The sequence below is a fragment of the Carassius gibelio genome, chromosome B20 (genome assembly GCF_023724105.1).
Source record: "Carassius gibelio isolate Cgi1373 ecotype wild population from Czech Republic chromosome B20, carGib1.2-hapl.c, whole genome shotgun sequence".
In the NCBI taxonomy this organism is placed as follows: domain Eukaryota; kingdom Metazoa; phylum Chordata; class Actinopteri; order Cypriniformes; family Cyprinidae; genus Carassius; species Carassius gibelio.
In genome coordinates this window covers 10737286-10756655 of record NC_068415.1, presented here as the reverse complement: position 1 = coordinate 10756655, position 19370 = coordinate 10737286, and the positions used below count along the sequence as shown (strand labels likewise).

At 37.3% G+C, this 19370-nt stretch overlaps 3 protein-coding genes across 16 annotated transcripts in view; 2 read left to right on the top strand and 1 right to left on the bottom strand.

The window, feature by feature from the left end:
• otofa (otoferlin a) overlaps nt 1-1898 on the top strand; it is a 55214-nt gene extending 53316 nt beyond the window's left edge. For 7 of the 13 annotated variants that reach the window (XM_052585652.1, XM_052585648.1, XM_052585649.1 and 4 more), the window contains one exon: nt 793-1898. In XM_052585652.1, the coding sequence (XP_052441612.1) occupies nt 793-973 (181 nt within the window). In that variant the 3' untranslated portion in view covers nt 974-1898. Of the gene's footprint in view, nt 1-74; nt 100-792 lie in introns of all 13 variants that reach the window. The other 6 variants (XM_052585650.1, XM_052585653.1, XM_052585651.1 and 3 more) reach the window with 2 other exon arrangements.
• Nucleotides 1899-2975: 1077 nt separating this feature from the next.
• pdia6 (protein disulfide isomerase family A, member 6) lies at nt 2976-8686 on the top strand. The gene is made up of 13 exons (XM_052585638.1): nt 2976-3140; nt 3794-3938; nt 4299-4356; nt 4987-5113; nt 5226-5332; nt 5415-5545; nt 5707-5821; nt 5953-6093; nt 6553-6637; nt 7178-7250; nt 7412-7570; nt 7733-7829; nt 7911-8686. The coding sequence occupies exons 1-13, from the start codon at nt 3125-3127 to the stop codon at nt 7977-7979; spliced, it is 1323 nt and encodes a 440-aa protein (XP_052441598.1). The 5' UTR covers nt 2976-3124; the 3' UTR covers nt 7980-8686.
• A 59-nt stretch (nt 8687-8745) lies between these two features.
• Nucleotides 8746-17871, bottom strand: hpcal1 (hippocalcin-like 1). 2 transcript variants are annotated; one of them, XM_052585640.1, is made up of 5 exons: nt 17682-17871; nt 17512-17598; nt 11908-12328; nt 11263-11368; nt 8746-10839 (listed from the first exon to the last, which is right to left on the bottom strand). In XM_052585640.1, the coding sequence occupies exons 3-5, from the start codon at nt 12283-12285 to the stop codon at nt 10742-10744; spliced, it is 582 nt and encodes a 193-aa protein (XP_052441600.1). In that variant the 5' UTR covers nt 12286-12328; nt 17512-17598; nt 17682-17871; the 3' UTR covers nt 8746-10741. The 2 variants fall into 2 exon arrangements, with proteins under 2 accessions (XP_052441600.1, XP_052441599.1); XM_052585639.1 differs by having other exon boundaries at nt 17512-17573.
• Between the last annotated feature and the right edge of the window lie 1499 nt (nt 17872-19370).

Here is a 19370-nt window from a genome sequence, read left to right as displayed (position 1 = left end):
TCTCTGCTTTCTGTCTCTCTGTGAGCCATTCACAGTGTATTTCTGTCTTTTTGTTACCCATACCGTATTCAAAGGCCTACAGCTTGGACCAAAGGGATTGTGGGTGATGAAGTGTTTTCCATTTTGTCATTCCTCTATCATCTCATCTCTTTCTTAAGGCATATCTTTGTGTTGTTATACTTTGTGGTTGTCATTTGCCACTGGTTGTCTGTATGGGCAAAGATTTTATGAATTTTATGAAATGTATAGTCTATTGTCTGCTACTGTGCTTTCTGAACTTACCTTTGTTGCCTTATGTGTCATTGTACTGCTCTGAGCTCAATCCACTTCAAATTTACAGTATAATGGATTTACGCTGTAGTCCTAGACGAACATTTTTACCAGCTCTGTGGGATTTTGTCATCATTTATTTACTCACCCTCATGTTGTTTCAAACTTGTATGACATTTTCTTTCCTCTTCGAAATGCAATAAAAAAGTGCAACGGAGGTTAATAGGAAGGTTGTTTTGACCGCATTTATTTGAATTGCTTTGCCAAAAAGCATTCTCCAAAATATATTCTTCTGTGTTCAGCAGAAGAAATAAAGTCATACAGGTTTGAAAAGACTAATACATTTTCACGTTGAGTGAACTATCCCTTTAATTTGAAAATATTCCTTTGAAAGATTTTACAACTTTGCAGTCATCATACTAACCACTAACATTTGTATTATCTCTCTTCCTCCATTATCCACGGTTTCACTTTTCAACTCACCACCTCTTTCCTGCAACCCCTTCATCACCTCAATCACAGCCGTCCTGACACCACCTTCCTGTGGTTTTTGAGTCCGCTGAAGGCCATCCGCTACCTGATATGCAACCGCTACAAATGGCTCATCATCAAGATCGTCTTGGCTCTGCTGCTGCTGATCATGGTGGGCCTGTTTCTCTACAGCATGCCAGGCTATCTGGTCAAGAAGCTGCTCGGGGCCTAAAGAGGGGTCAAAAAGGTTCATTTGAGACATTCTGATTTGACCTTGCCCTTGTCTAATATTTGGTTACAATTTGCAGCACTTCTTTTATTTTTAAACAACAATTTATGAGTTTACCGTCCCTCATAGTTGCACTCTAAGCATAACGTATCAAATATCTTGACTTTTTCAGTATCAGTTTGCATGTCTAACCCCCAAAAAGATCAATTAACTTATCTATTTGAGCGTTTCAAGAATAACTGGTAATAGGGAGAAAAGGAAAGCAGGGAAGTGTCTATTTTTGGTACGAAATTGAGTAAACTGAATTGAATTCTGGTATTCGTTCAAATGTTGATATAAATGCATTTTGCTTCACATTGTTGGATTGGATTTTGTTGTTATTGTCTACATGTGTATATTTCGCTGCTAGAAGCACAATAAGCATGCAAGGTTGTCTAAAGTAAGATGACTTATTCATCAGTAGCTACAATCTGAAAAATATTATGATAGGGTTGCAGGCCTCATATATACAGTACGTAATTTGATTACACTTTGCCTTGATGTTTGCACTTTCAGTCCATGACACAAATCTTCTGCACTCCAGTAACATAATGTAGTTTATCCTTTAGAGAAACACACACACTAGTAGGTTATAAATGATGGTTCATTTGCCATTTCAAGCTTTAACAACACAATAGAATGCTATTTCTTATATTTCCTCTTGATGTTTTTGCTTGCGGTGTACATTTACATGTTATGTACTTGTTTGCTTGCTATTTAATGTTGCTATATTTAAAGAATGGCAAATTTGACCATGGACCTGTTTGCACTGATTTTGGCTTGTTTATATAAAAAGAGTGTATTTTAATTATTGTTTACAAGTGTGCAATATGGATTGATTTATTTATTTTTGTCAGTATGAGGACTTAATAAAATGAACTCATTGAAATAAAACACTGAACATGTTTGTTTCCATACTGTGGGTATGCATGTGTGTGTGAGAGAGAGTTTACAGTATAACTCTGTTCTCTTTCACACAGTCGTCCGACTACCAGCCTGTCTTGGTTGTTGAGTCCCATACGGGTGACCTGCATAATGTGTTGGCGGCAGTATAAATTGGCAACAGTGGTGACTCTGCTCAGCATAACCGGACTGATCTTTTTGGGCCTCCTGTTCTTTTCACTACCTTCAGCTTTCATTCAGAAGATCTTCAACATCTCTGGATAATTTCCTGGTGCCAGCACAAAGCAGGTTATTGAAATGGATGCCATCACTTATAAGCATAGCTGATTAAATGCAATTTATTGCTTATTTAAGGTAAATATTAGATCATCTGTCTGTTAAGAATATTATTAAATGTTGGTGTTTGGCACTTGACAAGAGACTCTTACCCGTCAAAGGCTTTTAATGGGATGGATGTGTTTTTTTTGTGTGTGTTTTTTTGAGCGCTTTTGCCATTGGTTTATTGGTTATTGGTTTAACTATTTTGTCTAATTACAGATGTGTCTATACATGCATCACAGGAAAATTCTGTCATTTTAGTCATTTATTTCTGAAAGCCATGAACATCCACCACATTTCAACCTTGGCACAGTACTGTGACAATATTCTGTGCAAAAACCGATGGAAATTATATTTAAAACATTTTAATGGATTTAAATGCTCGACCTCATTGTCATGTGTTGCTAAAGTAAATTTCATAGTTGACAATTTATGTAGCTTTAACACAAATAGTAATATGATAGCTATTTTCATGCTATTTGCGTGTAATTTTACAAAACTACAGCTTGACTGAACATGTCGCACAAAAAGAGACTTCAGATATGGATTTTTCAGTATTCAATAAAACACTGAAATTTACTAGTTTTAATAAAACTACCCTGAACATTAAAGTGCCTCCAGCAGATCCCTTTTATAAAACAATTTTAGTACCTCCCAGCCACCGTAGTTCACCAAGGCGCAGAACTACCCGTCGACCTCCTATTGGCTGAGCTCGTCTCCGGGTGGAAGCGGGCCAATCAGTGCGGGCCACGGTGCGACTGTGTTGTGTTGATACGCTGCTGGTTGGAGACCGGCCGTGTGATGCGCTGAGTGAGTGCAGAAATCCCACGGCGCACGCAGCACTGTACAGCCTGAAGAACTGAACAAGATATTGACTAGGCACAAAGAACAACCATGCGAGCGTTCTTGGGTGAGTTATAATGACAAAAAAAGCATGAACTCCGCTGTAGAGTGGTGTTTTATCGACATAAATGCGAGTGAGGTGTGGAAAGCCTTACTTTAGTTAACATGTAGAATTGCAGCGTGAAGCACAACGTTAACGTTACAGGTTATTGTTTATTAAAAGACAAAACCAAAACATACTGTAAAACTAACTGAAAAAATGTTTTAGAAAACCTCGGTTTATATAGAATGCATAAATGTTGCATATAGTTTATAGTAGTCAACATTTGAACTGGATCAAAAAGGTTCATTAAGCTTGTCCTAAAAAAAACACATTTTGGTTTTAGGACATTTTTGAAGAATGGTTTTGATCCACTTGAAATGCTGATAAGTGTAGTTAAACATGCAGAGTGTGTAATGGTTGTTGGGCCTATACATTACAGCAAATTCATCTCCATATTGCATGAGACGAATTCTGTGTTCATATTGAGATTCTGCAGTCATCCCTAGTATGTGCTTAGAGTCTGGAAGTAGAAAGTCCTGTTTGATATGAACTATATATTCAGTGTTTCATGCTTTGGTCCTTGTTTTGTTTTCTTCAGAAATATGCTAAAATGTTGTTGTTGTTGTTGTTTTTTAATAAAGCTGATGAAAACACCTGATGCTCCTTTATGTTCTCAGGTGTGTTGGCGTGTTCTCTGACTGTGCTCTCTGTCCACGGTCTCTACTCTGCCAGTGATGATGTGGTTGAGCTCAACCCCTCCAACTTTAACAGGGAAGTCCTACAGAGTGACAGTCTCTGGCTGGTCGAGTTTTATGCCCCTTGGTAAGTTGAAAGAGTGTGGTGTAACCCGGATATGTGTCACTTGTAGATATCTCTAGATCAGTAATTACAGATCAGGTTACTGTCTGAAAATCTGGTGATGAATCAGCCCAATCTGTTGCTTTCTAAACAGTATATACACCGTGTAGTGTTTGCTGAAAGCATAGTTTAGTTTTTCTTCTCTGGTATTTTAGGCACTTTATTTGCATCATGATTTTCATGTCATTAGTTTTAGTTTGCATATGATTATGCATAATACAGTTGTGAGCATCATTATAAGATCTGTGTGATTTTACGTTTCATGATAGAGTTTAGATGTTAATGCTCAATATCTGACATATTATTGTTTGTTTGTTTTTTAAGGTGTGGTCACTGCAAGAGTTTGGCTCCTGAATGGAAGAAAGCAGCCACAGCTTTAAAGGTCGATTCAGAATTTAAGAATCATTGAATAAATTATTTTATTCTGCAAGGATGCATGAAATTGATCAAAAGTGGCACTAAATACATTGTTACTAAATATTTCAATTTAAAATTAATGCATTTTCTTTTCATTGCATCACAAAAAATAAATGCATCAGTTTCCACAGAAATATTACCTTATGTAACATTATGTGACATTGAAGCCTGGAGTAATGGCTGCTGAAAATTCACGGAAGAAAATTGTTTTTAAATATATTCAAATAAAAAGTAAATTGTTATAAATGTATTTAATTGTTATAATTTTTCACAATGTTACCATTTTTCCTGTTACTTTGATCAAATAAATGCAGCCTGATTGGGCATTGAGATTTGTTTCAAAATGTATTTTTAATTGCTTGTTAATTATTAGGATTATTTATTTTAATGGATTAAAAGTACTATGTGGTGTTAAGGAACCATGCTTGTTCAATGAAATATGTGTCCTCATTTATTGTTCTAAATGTATATTATGTGATCTGCTCCATTGCAGTTAATTGGATGAACCTAAAAGTTAAAAAAAATTAAGATTAAACCTTTTTTATTATTATGATTATTATTATTCATTGTTTTTGCCATTTGTGTTGTGATACAGGGCATTGTGAAGGTGGGCGCTGTGGACGCAGACCAGCACAACTCCCTGGGAGGCCAGTATGGAGTCCGCGGCTTCCCAACTATCAAGATCTTCGGAGCCAACAAACACAAACCAGAGGACTACCAAGGTTCAGTACTGCATCTCATAAAACCTCTCGGCATGCACTCAAAGAAAACCTTTTATGGTGATGTGAAAGTCTGTTGCTCCTCCTAAGTAGAGTTTATCTCTCTCTCTGTTAGGTGGACGTACTGGTCAGGCCATTGTAGATGCAGCTCTGAATGCTGTCCGCTCGCTGGTCAAAGACCGACTCGGTGGAAAGACTGGAGGCTCCGACTATGGCAAACAGGTATGGAAGCCCACGTGATGAATTTGTTGCCATGTTGTAACTTTTGCATTTTAATTGACTCTTTGGGTTCCGTTGTGATCAGGGTGGAGGCGGTGCCGGCAATAAGAAGGATGTGGTGGAGCTGACCGATGATAACTTTGACCGTACCGTGCTGGACAGTGATGATGTCTGGATGGTGGAGTTCTTTGCCCCCTGGTGTGGACACTGCAAAAAGTATGTTTCTTGTATACATCATCAGATCTGTCTCTCTGTCATTCCACTGAAATAGTACCAAGCATGCATTAAGCACTTCAATTATTTACATGGATTCAAAGACAATTAAAATTCCTCTGCCAGCTGTGCTTTCCCCTGTTGACTTTCTTTAATGTTTCCAGTCTTGAGCCGGAATGGACAGCAGCTGCCACAGAAGTCAAAGAGCAGACAAAGGGTAAAGTGAAACTGGGTGCTGTGGATGCTACTGTTCACCAAGGCTTGGCAAGCCGCTATGGGGTATGTCTGATGTACATCACTTACTTGATGTCTTTGAATAGAAACAATTCCTATATTGTCTGTAGTTTCATTTTATATCCCAGTGATATCCCATCTGGACTTGCTGTCATTTCTGCTGGTTTTATTGTTAGATTCGAGGATTCCCTACCATCAAGATCTTTCGTAAAGGAGAGGAGCCTGAGGACTTTCAGGGGGGACGTACCCGATCTGACATTGTTGCTCGTGCCATGGACCTTTACTCTGACAACATCCCTCCTCCAGAGCTTCAAGAGGTGAGTTTTCTCTTCTATTTTCAATAGGATATAAGAATATTTTAACTAGTGTTTTATATTGTTAGTAGTTAGTTTATTTTGTACCATAAAAGGCAATAGCTGTGTTTTCACTGTCGGGCCAAAAGCGGGTGTGCTAGTGCGTGCCAGGGCCAGTCGCATTTCCACTGTCACTTCTGGGGCTTGATCGTGCCTCATTGGTGCTTCATTGGGTCCAATGGCCCAGGTTTTTTGACCCGACGAAAACCTTGGGCCAAAACGGGTTTTTAGTGAAGCGCAGAGGAGCTTCTGGCCCAACGGTGGAAACGCTGCCCTTATTTTGGCCTCTGTGCTATAGGTCCGAGGTTATTAGCCCTGCCTGGCCCGTTTGAAGTACTGTCCCGACAGTGGAAATGCGGCTATTGTAACTTGCATAAAAATATTTAAATTAGTTTATATTCATGTGAATTTTATTTCCTTTAGATTTTGGATGAAGATGTTTTGAAGAAAACCTGCGAGGACTATCAGCTGTGTATCATATCTGTGCTGCCTCACATTCTAGACACAGGTGCGTTTGGATGGCAACTATAAAATACTTTTTGACCTAAACGTTTGATAATCCTCTTAAACGAATTGATTCATTAAGGATGCACAATATACTGGACCTGTACTGGTTAGTCTAATATTACCAATATTTTATATATTGGTCAGCATTTAATTAATTATGCATGCTTATTTACTAATTTATTCTATCCTCTAATGTTAAAAGTTCTTTTTTAAAAAGGACACAAAATTGTTAATACTACAGTATAATGCATTTCACTTTTTGCATTTAAAGTGATTTTGATTTTAAGGTGTTTTTTTTTTTTTTTTTTTTTTTTTTTTTTTTTTTAACTACACAAAATCGTATATAATGTCAGTACCAGCCATAATAAATTCATGGGGTGGTCATTTAAAAGTGATCCCTTCAGGTTATTGCATACGCTGTATGATACAAACGTATTAGTAACATGATGCATCTATCTATCTATCTTAGTTTGTTAATCGTAACAACACTGTTAATTTGTGGAAGCGAAGCTCAAACTCTGTATTTTCTCTATGCTTGCAGGTGCATCTGGAAGAAACTCTTACCTGGAGGTGATGAGGACGATGGCAGACAAATACAAGAAGAAGACATGGGGGTCAGTGTTTTCAGTTTGAGTACAAGTTGAGATCAGTCCGCCCATAAATAACACCAATACATGTCACTGCTTGTGTGCCAGATACGAGACTTTAGGGAATAGAGAGTGGGATATAGTCACACACATCACACTCTTCCCTCCCTCTCTTTCTCTCTCTACAGTTGGTTGTGGACTGAAGCAGGGGCACAGATGGATCTGGAGTCGTCTCTTGGGATTGGTGGATTTGGCTATCCTGCCATGGCAGCTATTAATGCTCGCAAGATGAAGTTCGCTCTGCTCAAAGGCTCATTCAGTGAAACAGGCATCCATGAATTCCTAAGGTAACAGAAGGCTGGAGTTGATGTTTCTGGGAAACCAGTTATGTCACAGAGACCGTTATCATGCAGTGAATTGTATAAAAAAAAAAAAAAAAAGGTGTTGTTTAAAAGGGCCCTTCTAACTGTCAGTCTGTAGTTAAACTATCGGTCTCTTTATTTATTCAGGGAGCTTTCTGTTGGCCGTGGTTCCACTGCTACAGTGGGAGGCGGAGCTTTGCCTAAGATCAACACTGTGGAACCTTGGGATGGGAAAGACGGAGTGGTGAGTATAGGAAACAGTATTAGGGTGCATAGAAAATTTTTGTTGTTGTTCTCAAACCCCACTTTTTTGGCCTTTCCTCAGTTGCCCATGGAGGATGACATTGACCTGAGCGATGTGGATCTGGATGATCTGGAGAAGGATGAGTTATGAGCCTGGTCTAAACTACTCTAGACACCAAATGATGCCCATGTCTTCTCTCCCATGGATGAGGGGATGGTCGGGACACAAACATCCTTAAGACTCCGGAAAAGATACAAATAAAGCAAATGGTTGTGCAGCTTTTTAAAAGAAAACATCTACACGTTGGTTGAAAAATGAGGCTTTTCGGTATGTACATCACGATTGAGCTACACTCTGCCTCAGGTTCCTTCACTTTTTGATTAAGCGACTGATTGGAGTTTTCAATCAGCTTAATGAAGCAGAATGTGACTCTGATTATCAAACTCTTGTTTCCAGTAAGCAGATGTCACGCATCAAAGAACCCTTTCTAATATCGGTTTCATTGTCTAGATTTAATCAGTTGGCACTGGTCTTTCTGGTAATGAGATTAACCAGTGGTTATTTAAATCAGCCTTTCTGTCATTTCAGCAGCTCCTTGACTTGCAAGATGCTTAAAGGTGTTTTCATTTTCAGCCTTTCTCCCTCTGATGTGATTTTTTTTTTTTTTGTGGGGGGTGGGGTTGTTTTTTTAAATTGTGTTACTGAAAAGAATGCCATCCAAACTGTTTCCCAGTTTGCCCAGTTGTTTAATGTGCTGGACCAGGTGTAATGTGGGCATAGTGTAGATTTTTCTTGCACAGCACTGTTTTGAAAAAAAAAAAAGGTTTTTGTTATGAAAATAAAACAAATATAATTTACTAGCTTTTATTTTTTTTATTATAACTGCTTATCTAGGAAGTTACGCAGATGAACACTGTTTGCATATGAATCTGTGGTTTATTGACAATTCATGCACATACACCTTACAGATGCAACATTTAGATTTGCACTGATGCTTTGGCTTCACAAAAATATGGCTGGACATCCCATTCCCAGCTGCAATATAACTTTTTATTTTGTCAACTATCATTCCTTACAACACAATTAACACTATACAAAATTAGAAATGACTCATAAATCTAATATATTTATGTATTTATCCAGTACAAATATTAGTTTTGGCATATCACTTCAACAGTCATTTTACAGAGGAAAAAAAAGGAAAAAGTAGTACTGACATACCACATATGCAACAGAGCAAATTAAGAGCCAAGTGAAAGAATGTTTCCTTTAACAGAAAGAGCTTGAAGATTCTATACTTGACATGAAGTGTTACGGTTACATTCCATGGAGCGACTACTGTTTATATTGACACTGGATCGGTGAAAGGACAGATAGAAACTAACAACCTGTCTGCCATTCTATCTGCTCCATATGTCTACATAGACAACAGCGTTCAAATATTCATGAGCAGCCTAAAAGCTGATGGCTGCTGTTTTTTACCTTCAGGGCAGAAACAGTTGTTAAAAGTGTAACTGTCTGCTTATGTTACCTTGAAGTTTCATTTAGAATTGAAACCAAAACGGAGCACAAAAATAATTATGCATGATTCAATTGCGCTTTAAAACAGATCATCGATGCGCGTTAAAATTTGAATCATTCTCAGACCTGAGAAAAAAAATCCAAACTTAATCTAGCATATTAGATTTTAAATCCAAATGCTACATTTGAACTCAAAACACATTGAAATAAAACCCAACAGTGAGCATTCATTATTGTTCACAAGTTTGGTTTCAGTAAGACTTTTCAGTTGGTTTGAAAACATCTTACGCTCACAAGCTGCATTTATTCATGAAAATTACTATAAAATAAGTAATATTGTGAAAAAATACTTTTTTTATTTTACCTTCATATATATTTTAAGATATATATCACCTGTGATGGCAAGACTTCATTTTCAGTGGCCATTACGCCAGTCTTCAGTGTCGCATGATCTTTCAAACTGTGAGATATTCTCAGGATTCTCTGATGTATAGAAGGTTCAAAAGAACAGCATTTATTCGAAATAAAAATCTATCAGTCGTAACAGAGAAAGCATGTTTACTATCACTTTTGATCAATTTAACGCATTCCTTCAGAATTAAAAAAAACAATTACTGACATCAAACTGTTGGCATGTTGTGTTACACAGTTAAAGAAGCAATACCTTCCTTTTAAAATAAAGTAGAACACAGACAGTCTGATGTTTCAAAATGATCATCATTGGCAGGACAGTAGGCAGCTCCAAATGCAGCTATAGCACAACCTTCAACCAAAGAACACCTAGTACAAATACTATGTTTAGAACATGCCAAAAGCATGCAAATAGTTCTCTGGAGATATCTGAGAGTGATTTTTGGAATGAATGCAAAATAAATGGAATATTTACAAGCAGAACTTCATCTTTTTGTCTAATAGGAAGTCTAGAAATGTTTACATGTTACTGATTAATCATTTACTGCTTTGAGTGGAATGCAAACAATAGTGGAAATATCATTCTTTTTCGGTCATCACTTAAAGACACTTTGAAGTCACTTGACACTTTTACAGATTCATGCTAGTTTCATGCTTTATTATTATTATTATTAATGCAACCAATAATCAAAATAATAAGTTTTAAAAGATAAATATCTGTAAATACCTGAATTTTGCCAATTGATTTCAAGGGTTCTTTAAAACTCTGACAATTCGCCGTAATTATGACAACTCATCAATACCAATTCCAAAACCAGGTTGGAATAGTGATGAAAAAGGTAACCACCCATTAACAGGAACTTTTTTAAGCAGAAAATATATAGGTGTATCATTAATAACGCAACTACTTTTCTAATTAAATCTCGCCTTTTCCGTGTGCATGTGAGTGGTTTCCTGTCAGCTGCTTTCAAGATCTGTATTCATAACTGTCGAGAGGTGCTTTGGTCAGACTGCAGTAGTCTGACAATAGAGGGGTCACTCTTGGCACCTTTGATGAATTCTTCCAGAGAGAGTCTGCCTACAAATTTGAATAAAAGAAGAAAAAAAGAAAGAAAGTTTATTTCACCCACTTCCAAGAGAACTTAAATATATCCTAAATATCATTTTATTTGTGTGTCAGTGGTTGTCATGGACACTGTGAAAAAATTATTTTCTAAATGAGTATTTCTCTTGTTTCTCCAACATCTTTAAAACAAGAAAAATTTACTTGGAAAGCACAGTTACATAAGACATAAAAACATTACATTTGACGATGAAAAATGATTAGGCAATTGGGTATACAAAGTTTTTTAAAGTTCTGACATATTTAACTATACATACATATTATATAATTAATATATCTTTTTTTTCAAGTGCAGTTTCTAAGACATTTTGCGTGCTTCAACTTAAGAGTCTATATCAAACTGAACAGTGAGTGGGAGACGGGTCTCGAGAGGCATACCATCGTTGTCCGTATCCATCTGTCGGAATATCTTATCTGTGCGCTTCTCTGGTGTCGACTCGTCCTCGGGCATCTTCATCACAGATGACACCATTTTATAAATCGCCTGTGAAGATTAACGGAACTGTGTGTCAAAGCATATGGTCGTTTGCTGTCACATGCAAAGGCTTCGGTTTTCAATAGCAACAAGTTTGATAAGACTGTCTTTATAATGCTACGACTGCCAGTCAAAAGTTCCATTAACGCAGCTGTCACTGTCAACACTTCCTTTCAGCGTAATCAATGCAAATGATCACCAGCTCGTATCTCTGGCAGACACATTTAATGTCACTTTCAGATATTGTTTTATAACGTGTTTGGTCGCAGGTGTAAAAGAGCCATCAATGTTATTAACATGGAGAGTCAACAGACCCTTTGAAGTAGTGAACAAAGCCTTTGTGTTTGGCCACCATTTGTGGCAAGACCATATGGCCTGTGGAACACTTGATTGAGGAGATCTGTTTATTCAGGAGGTCTGTATCACCAAACATTAGACTGAGCCAATATTGATGTGGAACAAGCTGCTCTGAAAACAATGACTCGCCGGGTAAAATACAGAAATGCAAATGAAACCAAAAGGAAGACAAGCACTAAAAAGTACATCACCTGTACGATTTCAAGCATTTCAGCTCGGCTGATATATCCGTTGCCGTCCAGATCATACATGCTGAAGGCCCAGCGGAGCTTCTGCTCCAGGCCTCCGCGTGAGGTCACGCTCAGGGCGATAATGAACTCCCGGAAATCAATGGTGGCATCGCCGTTGGTGTCAAAGGTGCGGAAGACGTGCTCCGCAAACTTTGAAGCGTCGCCATAGGGGAAGAAATTGGCGTAGATCTTCTTGAATTCCTCTACCGTGAGATGGCCAGACGGGCAGTCCTTCAGGAAGCCACGGTACCACTCCTGCAGCTCGTGGTCCGTGAACTCCGTGTTCTCCCGCAGGTCATTGAGGACCTCGGGTCGCAACTTGCTGTTCTGTTTACCCATGACCAAACTCTCTCACAGACGGTTCCCAGATCCTTGCTGCTCCCTGTCAGCACAAACACAAAGAAAAAAAAACTTCTTAGCTATTTGGAACCCCAAATGAGCCTTTTTTGTACTTTCGACACAAAGCCAGAATAAAGAGATCCACATTTCCTCTGCCGCATGTAGGTTTCGGAATAATGGAAAACGTGTTACACTTCCAAACCCAGGGAGTGGATCCTGGTATCCATGGAAACCATTTAATACCTTGTTAAGGTGAGAATTTATTGACTCCTTCAGAGTGGGGTGAAGGGGGGACGGCACTGAGCAGCATTCAGGGAGGCTAATATGAGGGCATAACTGTCACCAGACCCCCTTAGCAACAATGTAGTCGGCATGAGTTACCAGGGAGATGATGAAGAGATGTCTTTTTTTTTGCATGTGTGTGGGTAATTTGGAACGGTTGGTGTGGCTTACTGTACATGAGCCTGTGCTCGTGGCGTTAAGAGGGGGCAGAGTGTGAGTCCCTGCTCGTTCTATTTAAACAAATCATATAACGACCATATAAACGGTGAGGTGGCAGCAATGGGAAATTTAACGATAGGTTATGTAAGCTGCGTGACCATATGCACTCGTTTCCATAATCTCACACTTTTTGCTACAGCCTCTTCCTCCATTCTTCAGTTTATCTGTTATACTGTATACATTTCTTCTACGATCTTAAATTTCTGTATTAAAATAAATTTTGATATATTTGTGGGGACATAAAGTAAAAAACAAATGTCAAGATGACACTGTCCATAGTTAAGGGCAAGAAATTCTTAAAAATAAAAGCTTTTTAGGTAGTTTGATAATTGTTTAATATCTTTAAAAAAAAACACTTCACTGCTTATTAATATAATACAGTTAAAAAAAATAATGTTACCAAGTCATGACTAACAAAGCCATGTGGTTCAATCAACATGGAGAAATATCCAGAAAAATAAATAATAAAACAAAACAGGAAATGATATCACAGCACAACAAAGTCATAGTTCAGGTTGTAAATGTCATGTGGCCCAACCCTGAAAAAGTATAACTAATGACATTCATAAATAAATAAAATTACAACAAAAAATGTTATATTTAAACTTTTTTACTCTAGGGTTACATTAGATTACATTTTATAATTTATATTTTCAAAACCATATCCATCATGAACACAAAGAGTAGATTTTTAAGAATTCCGCACTTAGTTATTAAAAATATCAGTAGTTTAGCACTAGTTTTGAAGGCCATTACTATGATATTTCTGTTTGGAAAAATCTATCTTCATGCAAGCATCTTTCCTTCCAGCGAATCAGGATGTCCTACTTTAGCCCACAAGCTCCTGGTTTCAAGACTGCAGGGTGGCGAGTGAGATCATGGCTCATTACAAATATAAATTGGTGTTCCTGTGACGAAAATACCTTCTGCCATCTATCTCGTGCTGCATCCACATTTTTTCCTAAATAAAAACGTCATGGGTTACTATGACCTAAAAATCTTCCATTTTCAAACCTACCGTAAATATACATTTTTTTTTCTGCAATTTATTTCCATTAAAGCTACACTTTCTTAAGGAGGAACTATCTCAGTAAGTTCTAAGATAAATACATTGTCTAGGCATTTAGACTTGATTTTCTAGACATGGTTTTGCTCCGTTTTCTTAGTTTGTCAGGGCCATCATAAGACCGGCTCCTCCCATGGCTCGAGTCACATGGGTGAAGCTACTGGCCTGGCAGCACGCAGGCAGACAGACATAAACATGGGCGTAGCTTGCTGCTCCCTCCCTCTTTTCCCTCGACACTCACCAAGCCACTAGAAACCCAGAACTTTCCATCTGAAGGAAAAAAAATGTAAGCTCATGCTGCTGTCAAATGGAAAAAAATATTTAAAAAGTAGGGTCCCCACAGGAGGCACATATATAGATAGAGCTGAGAATCAGGCCCACATATGCATTCTCTGTGAAGAGGAACCAAACTGAAAGACACGATGAGAGGTGTGAGGAGTTGAACAGCTCTAATTTTCCAAATGCATGAAAAGCCCCTTGCAAAAAAAAAAAAAAAAAAAATTGATTCAGAACAGTGAAGTGTGAGACACATCTCCTCAAATGAATTGTGGGTGGAGAGCAGATGGTGTATTACTTTATGCTCCAGTACCTCATGGATCAGAAGCATCCTCTGCCACTCAAGTCACAAACCATAATGCTTTACAGGTGCTTTCACAACTGGCGTCTTTCTATAAACAATACAAGTGGCATTCACCCGCCCTAAAGAAAACTGGGAAAACCATTATAGCTTCTTTTGTCAATATCCCAAAGAATGACCTCATATTTCTTAAAGGGATAGATCAGCAAAAAAAATTACATTCTGACATCATTCAAATATTTTCATGTCAGTCATTTTAAACCTGTGCATTTTAACATAAAAAGAGAAATTTAAGCATTTACTGGTCATTTTTCATTAAATTAGGAGCCTGGAGCCTTAAAGTATCATAAAAATAGTTTATATGGAAATCTTCTGAAATCCTATGAAAGCTTTTTGTGAGGAATAGACAATAATGTTATCTCATTTTAACATAAAGGGACCAGTCAGTTAAGCCGTACTTAAGAACTGGATTAGACTGGTTCATTCAGATTAGTTTAATGAACCAAATAAACAGATTCAATGAAAAAATCCAACTCAAAAGAATATTTTGTTCATGAATCCACTGACATTTAAACCTTTCGCTCGTTATTCACTGATAGTTTCAACAAAGATAACTAGTCAACTGCGTAGAACTTGAGAACTGTACAAACAAACAGATTCATTCTCATTGGTCTAATGAACCAATAAAACTGGTTTATTGAAAAGATCCAACTCGCAAGAATAATTTGCTCACAAATAGACTGAAACCTAATCTTTTCAGTTGTCGTTCATTGACAGTCTTTCTTAAAATAAACAAGCAGTCAAGTTGAGTTTAATGTGAGAACTAAATAAATATGATAATATATCTGTATACTATTTTATGTATGTATGTATATATATATATATATATATATATATATACACATATACATACATACATACATACACACATACACACATACACACACATACACATATAGATTATTATTTTTATGATTTTTTTCAAAGCAGGCATCGTTGTTTCAACATGATATCATCACTTACAGCAAACTGAAGCTGTTTCTCACAAAGCTATTAGATGGCTTCAGAAAAAGCATTAGTCATATTGTCCACTTTCTATGATACTTTTTTAGGCTTCAGTTTTCTTTTTAAAGCTTGAAAGCTCCAGTTACCATTCATTAGAACAGCATGGAAAGAAAGTGCTGGTACATTCTTCAGAACACTTTTTCCATAGAGGAAGGAAAGTTATACAGGTTTGGAACGCCCTGAGAGAGAGAGGGAAATCATGACAGCTATTTCATTTTTGGGTGAACTATCACGTTAAGGGTGAAAATAGGTTTGGAAATGTCCATCAGTGTACGGTCAAGGCCGTATATACAGTTCAGTCAAGCTTGTGAGTATTTCAATGTTATTTCATTTACTTAAACTGTCTGTCCAGATGAATACATCTGCATTTGTTAGTTTAACACATTTTCTCTGTTTATCTGAAATGCCAGTTTCTATTACACTGACCCCTGATGCACTTTCCTCTCATCAAATATGTTACCCTTGCCTGCCATGCCTCTAAAGGGAACATTCTGTCACAGTAAGTCAGAGACTCTTATACTGCATCTAATGACTAAACATTCCTCTATGATTTCCACACAAGACCTAGTTTCCAGTTTCACTCCCAGTAGCCTTGGTTGCACAAACTTGTCTTTGTTACCCTCCTTCCTCTCATTAGAGTAGCCCCCAATACAAGGCTGCCACTCTGGCAAACTGGAATGTTGTGTCTCACAACCAGATTCTGCACACTCACGTGACATGTATTTTTTCACAGACCAGTGTGAAGAGCTATACAGTGCAACTATTGCCCTGAATTTATTTCCAGATAACAGCTTTCATTACACTCCATTCAAATCAAACAAAAATATGAGCCAGGTTGCCATGTGCACGGATCAAATAGCCAGAGAGACGTTACCTGGAAAGTGAGGGACACACTTTGTACACATCAGTGCAATTCAGCATGTAGTTGTACAGTATTCATCTTTGACCCATCATGCATAAAACATCAACTCAATTAACTGTGTGTGTGTGTGTGTGTGGCTCATTAAACCTTGTTTTCCCCAATGTGGCATAACAAAATGCACCCTGACAGGTGTCAAAAGATCAGTAGAACAGAAAACACTGTTTTTCTGCTGCTCTGGTGGACCATAAAATCACAGGACAACAAACAATCCGCTTGTTCCCTCTTTTGAGAATTCAGGGTATTTTTCCCTGAAATAGCTTGTCGCTAAATGTAATGATGTCGAGAGGTCATCCAATACATTTCTCATTCAGGATGAATCTCCCCAAAACAATTTTACACATTTCGCTGGTATTTACCAGATTTAGACTAGAACTAGAGATGGAAATGGAAATGTTGACAGCGGTTCCAGATCGTTCTGACATTGACGGCAGGCTGGCAGGTAAGCCTCTGAAATGACTGCAAGGCATCATGGAGAGACTTGATTGGAAAATGGGAAATCGACCTCCTGCTCCTGCTGTGAATATCATGCTGTGACCCACAAGGTGATCATAATACAGGGGAAATTAAGAATACAAATGGCAAGTGAACTGGAAGAATAACCTATTGTTTTCACACCATCACAAGCAGTGTAACTATAATTATACACTCATATATATATAATCTATGTAGTAATATGTGGATATTCAAGGAAATCAAGTGATTTAGTGTATCAGATTGATGCGAAGGATTAAATAGAGTCATTTAACATCATAAAGCCAGTTTTCCTGAGCATTAAAAACAGCCCCTGCCTAACTTACATTCATTGATTATGGATTCATGAACTAAAAAAGAAATTAATTTAAAAAAGAAATTAATTCTCCAACCTAGAACTACAAAAATAACCTCACGTGTCATTGCAAAAAAACATCGCAGACTGTTAAAATGAGACATGAAACTAGTATTTATCCTAAACATTATTTAGACATAAAGAGCTGTGTAGCCTTTTATTGACTCTCATGGACCGCTATCAGGCAAATGATGGGTTACAAACAGCGGCATATGGTGTTGAAAAAGAGAGAGATAAATATTAGAGTCTTAAAACAGACATCAACTTACCTCAGAAAATGACAGAGCTGATATGTCTCCCAATTTGTCAGCTGTAGATTTGGTCCCGGGTCCTGAGGAAGGAGTGTCCTCACAAAACTTTCAACATTTTCAACGCTGCATGAAAAAAACTAACAAAAGCTTGCATATACAAACAAAAAATAAGGGTTGTTTACACGTACCGGTCGATCTTGTAGACTAAAAGTTGGAATGTTGTTGTAATAAAGGCGAAACGAAAGAGTTATATATCGCAGAATATATTACAGACTCCATAACATCTCAAAGGCTCACTTGAAACCTCATCATTGAGCGAGAGACCTGACACCACACAGCTCTGCTCCTCAGTCAGTGGACGAGACCAAAACTAGACTGTAGGGGGGACTCGTGGACCTGAGAAAGAGATGTCACTGCCAGTTTCATATTTGAGAACATTCACATTCTAAACTCATGTTTCAAGTTGCAATATAGTTGAAGACAAATAATTAATAATTTCTGTGCACACACAGCGATCAAGTGAGAGCAAAACTCTGTGCTACTCTTTGGACGAGTCCGTACGCTTCGAAGAAGAGCAGATTGCAATATACATCAGTGAAAAAAGAACAGTTCACTAGCGGAAAAGAAAACGTGTACTTGTCTGCAGCTGGATACCGTTGCATTGCATCTCCATAACCGCTCATTTCTCTTGTAAAACTTGATTTTTGTCTTTAAACATTATCTCTCTTCTTGATTACAAGAATGGCATATCTAAAGATAGGAAGCCGAGTAGCTAAAATGTAAGTTTAGGCTATTTACAGTTAAGGGATGTTTAAATAATGAGGCTATGTAGTCTTCATCGTGACTAGTAGGCTACTATTCTTGCAGGTTTTGGCAACCTTTTAGTTTTTCTTTCTTTCTTTCTTTCTTTCTTTCTTTCTTTCTTTCTTTCTTTCTTTCTTTCTTTCTTTCTTTATTATTTTTAATCAATATCCAATCACTGCTACCAGGTAGGCTACCTAATGACGGAATTTACCCCACATAACATCACCCTGTATTAAATAGCCTATGGATTTATATTTTAATATTCAGTTCCGATGCCTTTCGTGTTTTAATAGCTCAAATTATTTCTATTTTATAAAATTCTCAATATTATGAAAGATTTGAGATAGGAAAACGCTGATGGTAATATGTTCGATATCTCCACCAGGAGGCAGCAGATGTTGTCTTGTAATTTCTCTTGCAGCCAAAAAGAGTACACAGCTCGTCATATTTCAATATAGCCTACTGTATATTCCTGAATATGTAAAAACAGTATATTTTATCACAACATTCTGATTCAAAACAGTTATCCAAACTCTATCCCAAAATGCAGTTTATGTCCTCTCCTAAAAATCATGTTGTGATTTTGAAATCTACTTTTTTATTATTTTAAAAACAAACCATCTTTCCAAAACAGAAAAACACTCATGATCTCTGATTGTACAAATGACCTTAAGTAATAACAAGACATTGATTGTACAAATTACTATAAGGAATAACAAAACACTGTAATTGCATGAATTTGCAATGAATCTACAAGTGACTTATTTTATGTTTTTAATAATATTTGTTTTATATAATTTAGATTTCTCAGCTGAATTGACCCCAGACCCATAAACGACCTCCCATGTTTAAACATGATTCTTGAGAATGATAGACCATGATGACACTGAGCTCAAAAACAAACAGCTAATGTTGACATATAAATGTACCTCAGACACACAGGGGCAATGGACTTTATGGTCACTCCATGGAAGCATGCTGATATTTCCATAGGCCTACCATTTTGACTCCAGAATTTTTTTCTACTGAAAAACAATTAGCATGAAGAGATCTGTCTGTCTATGTTATTAATG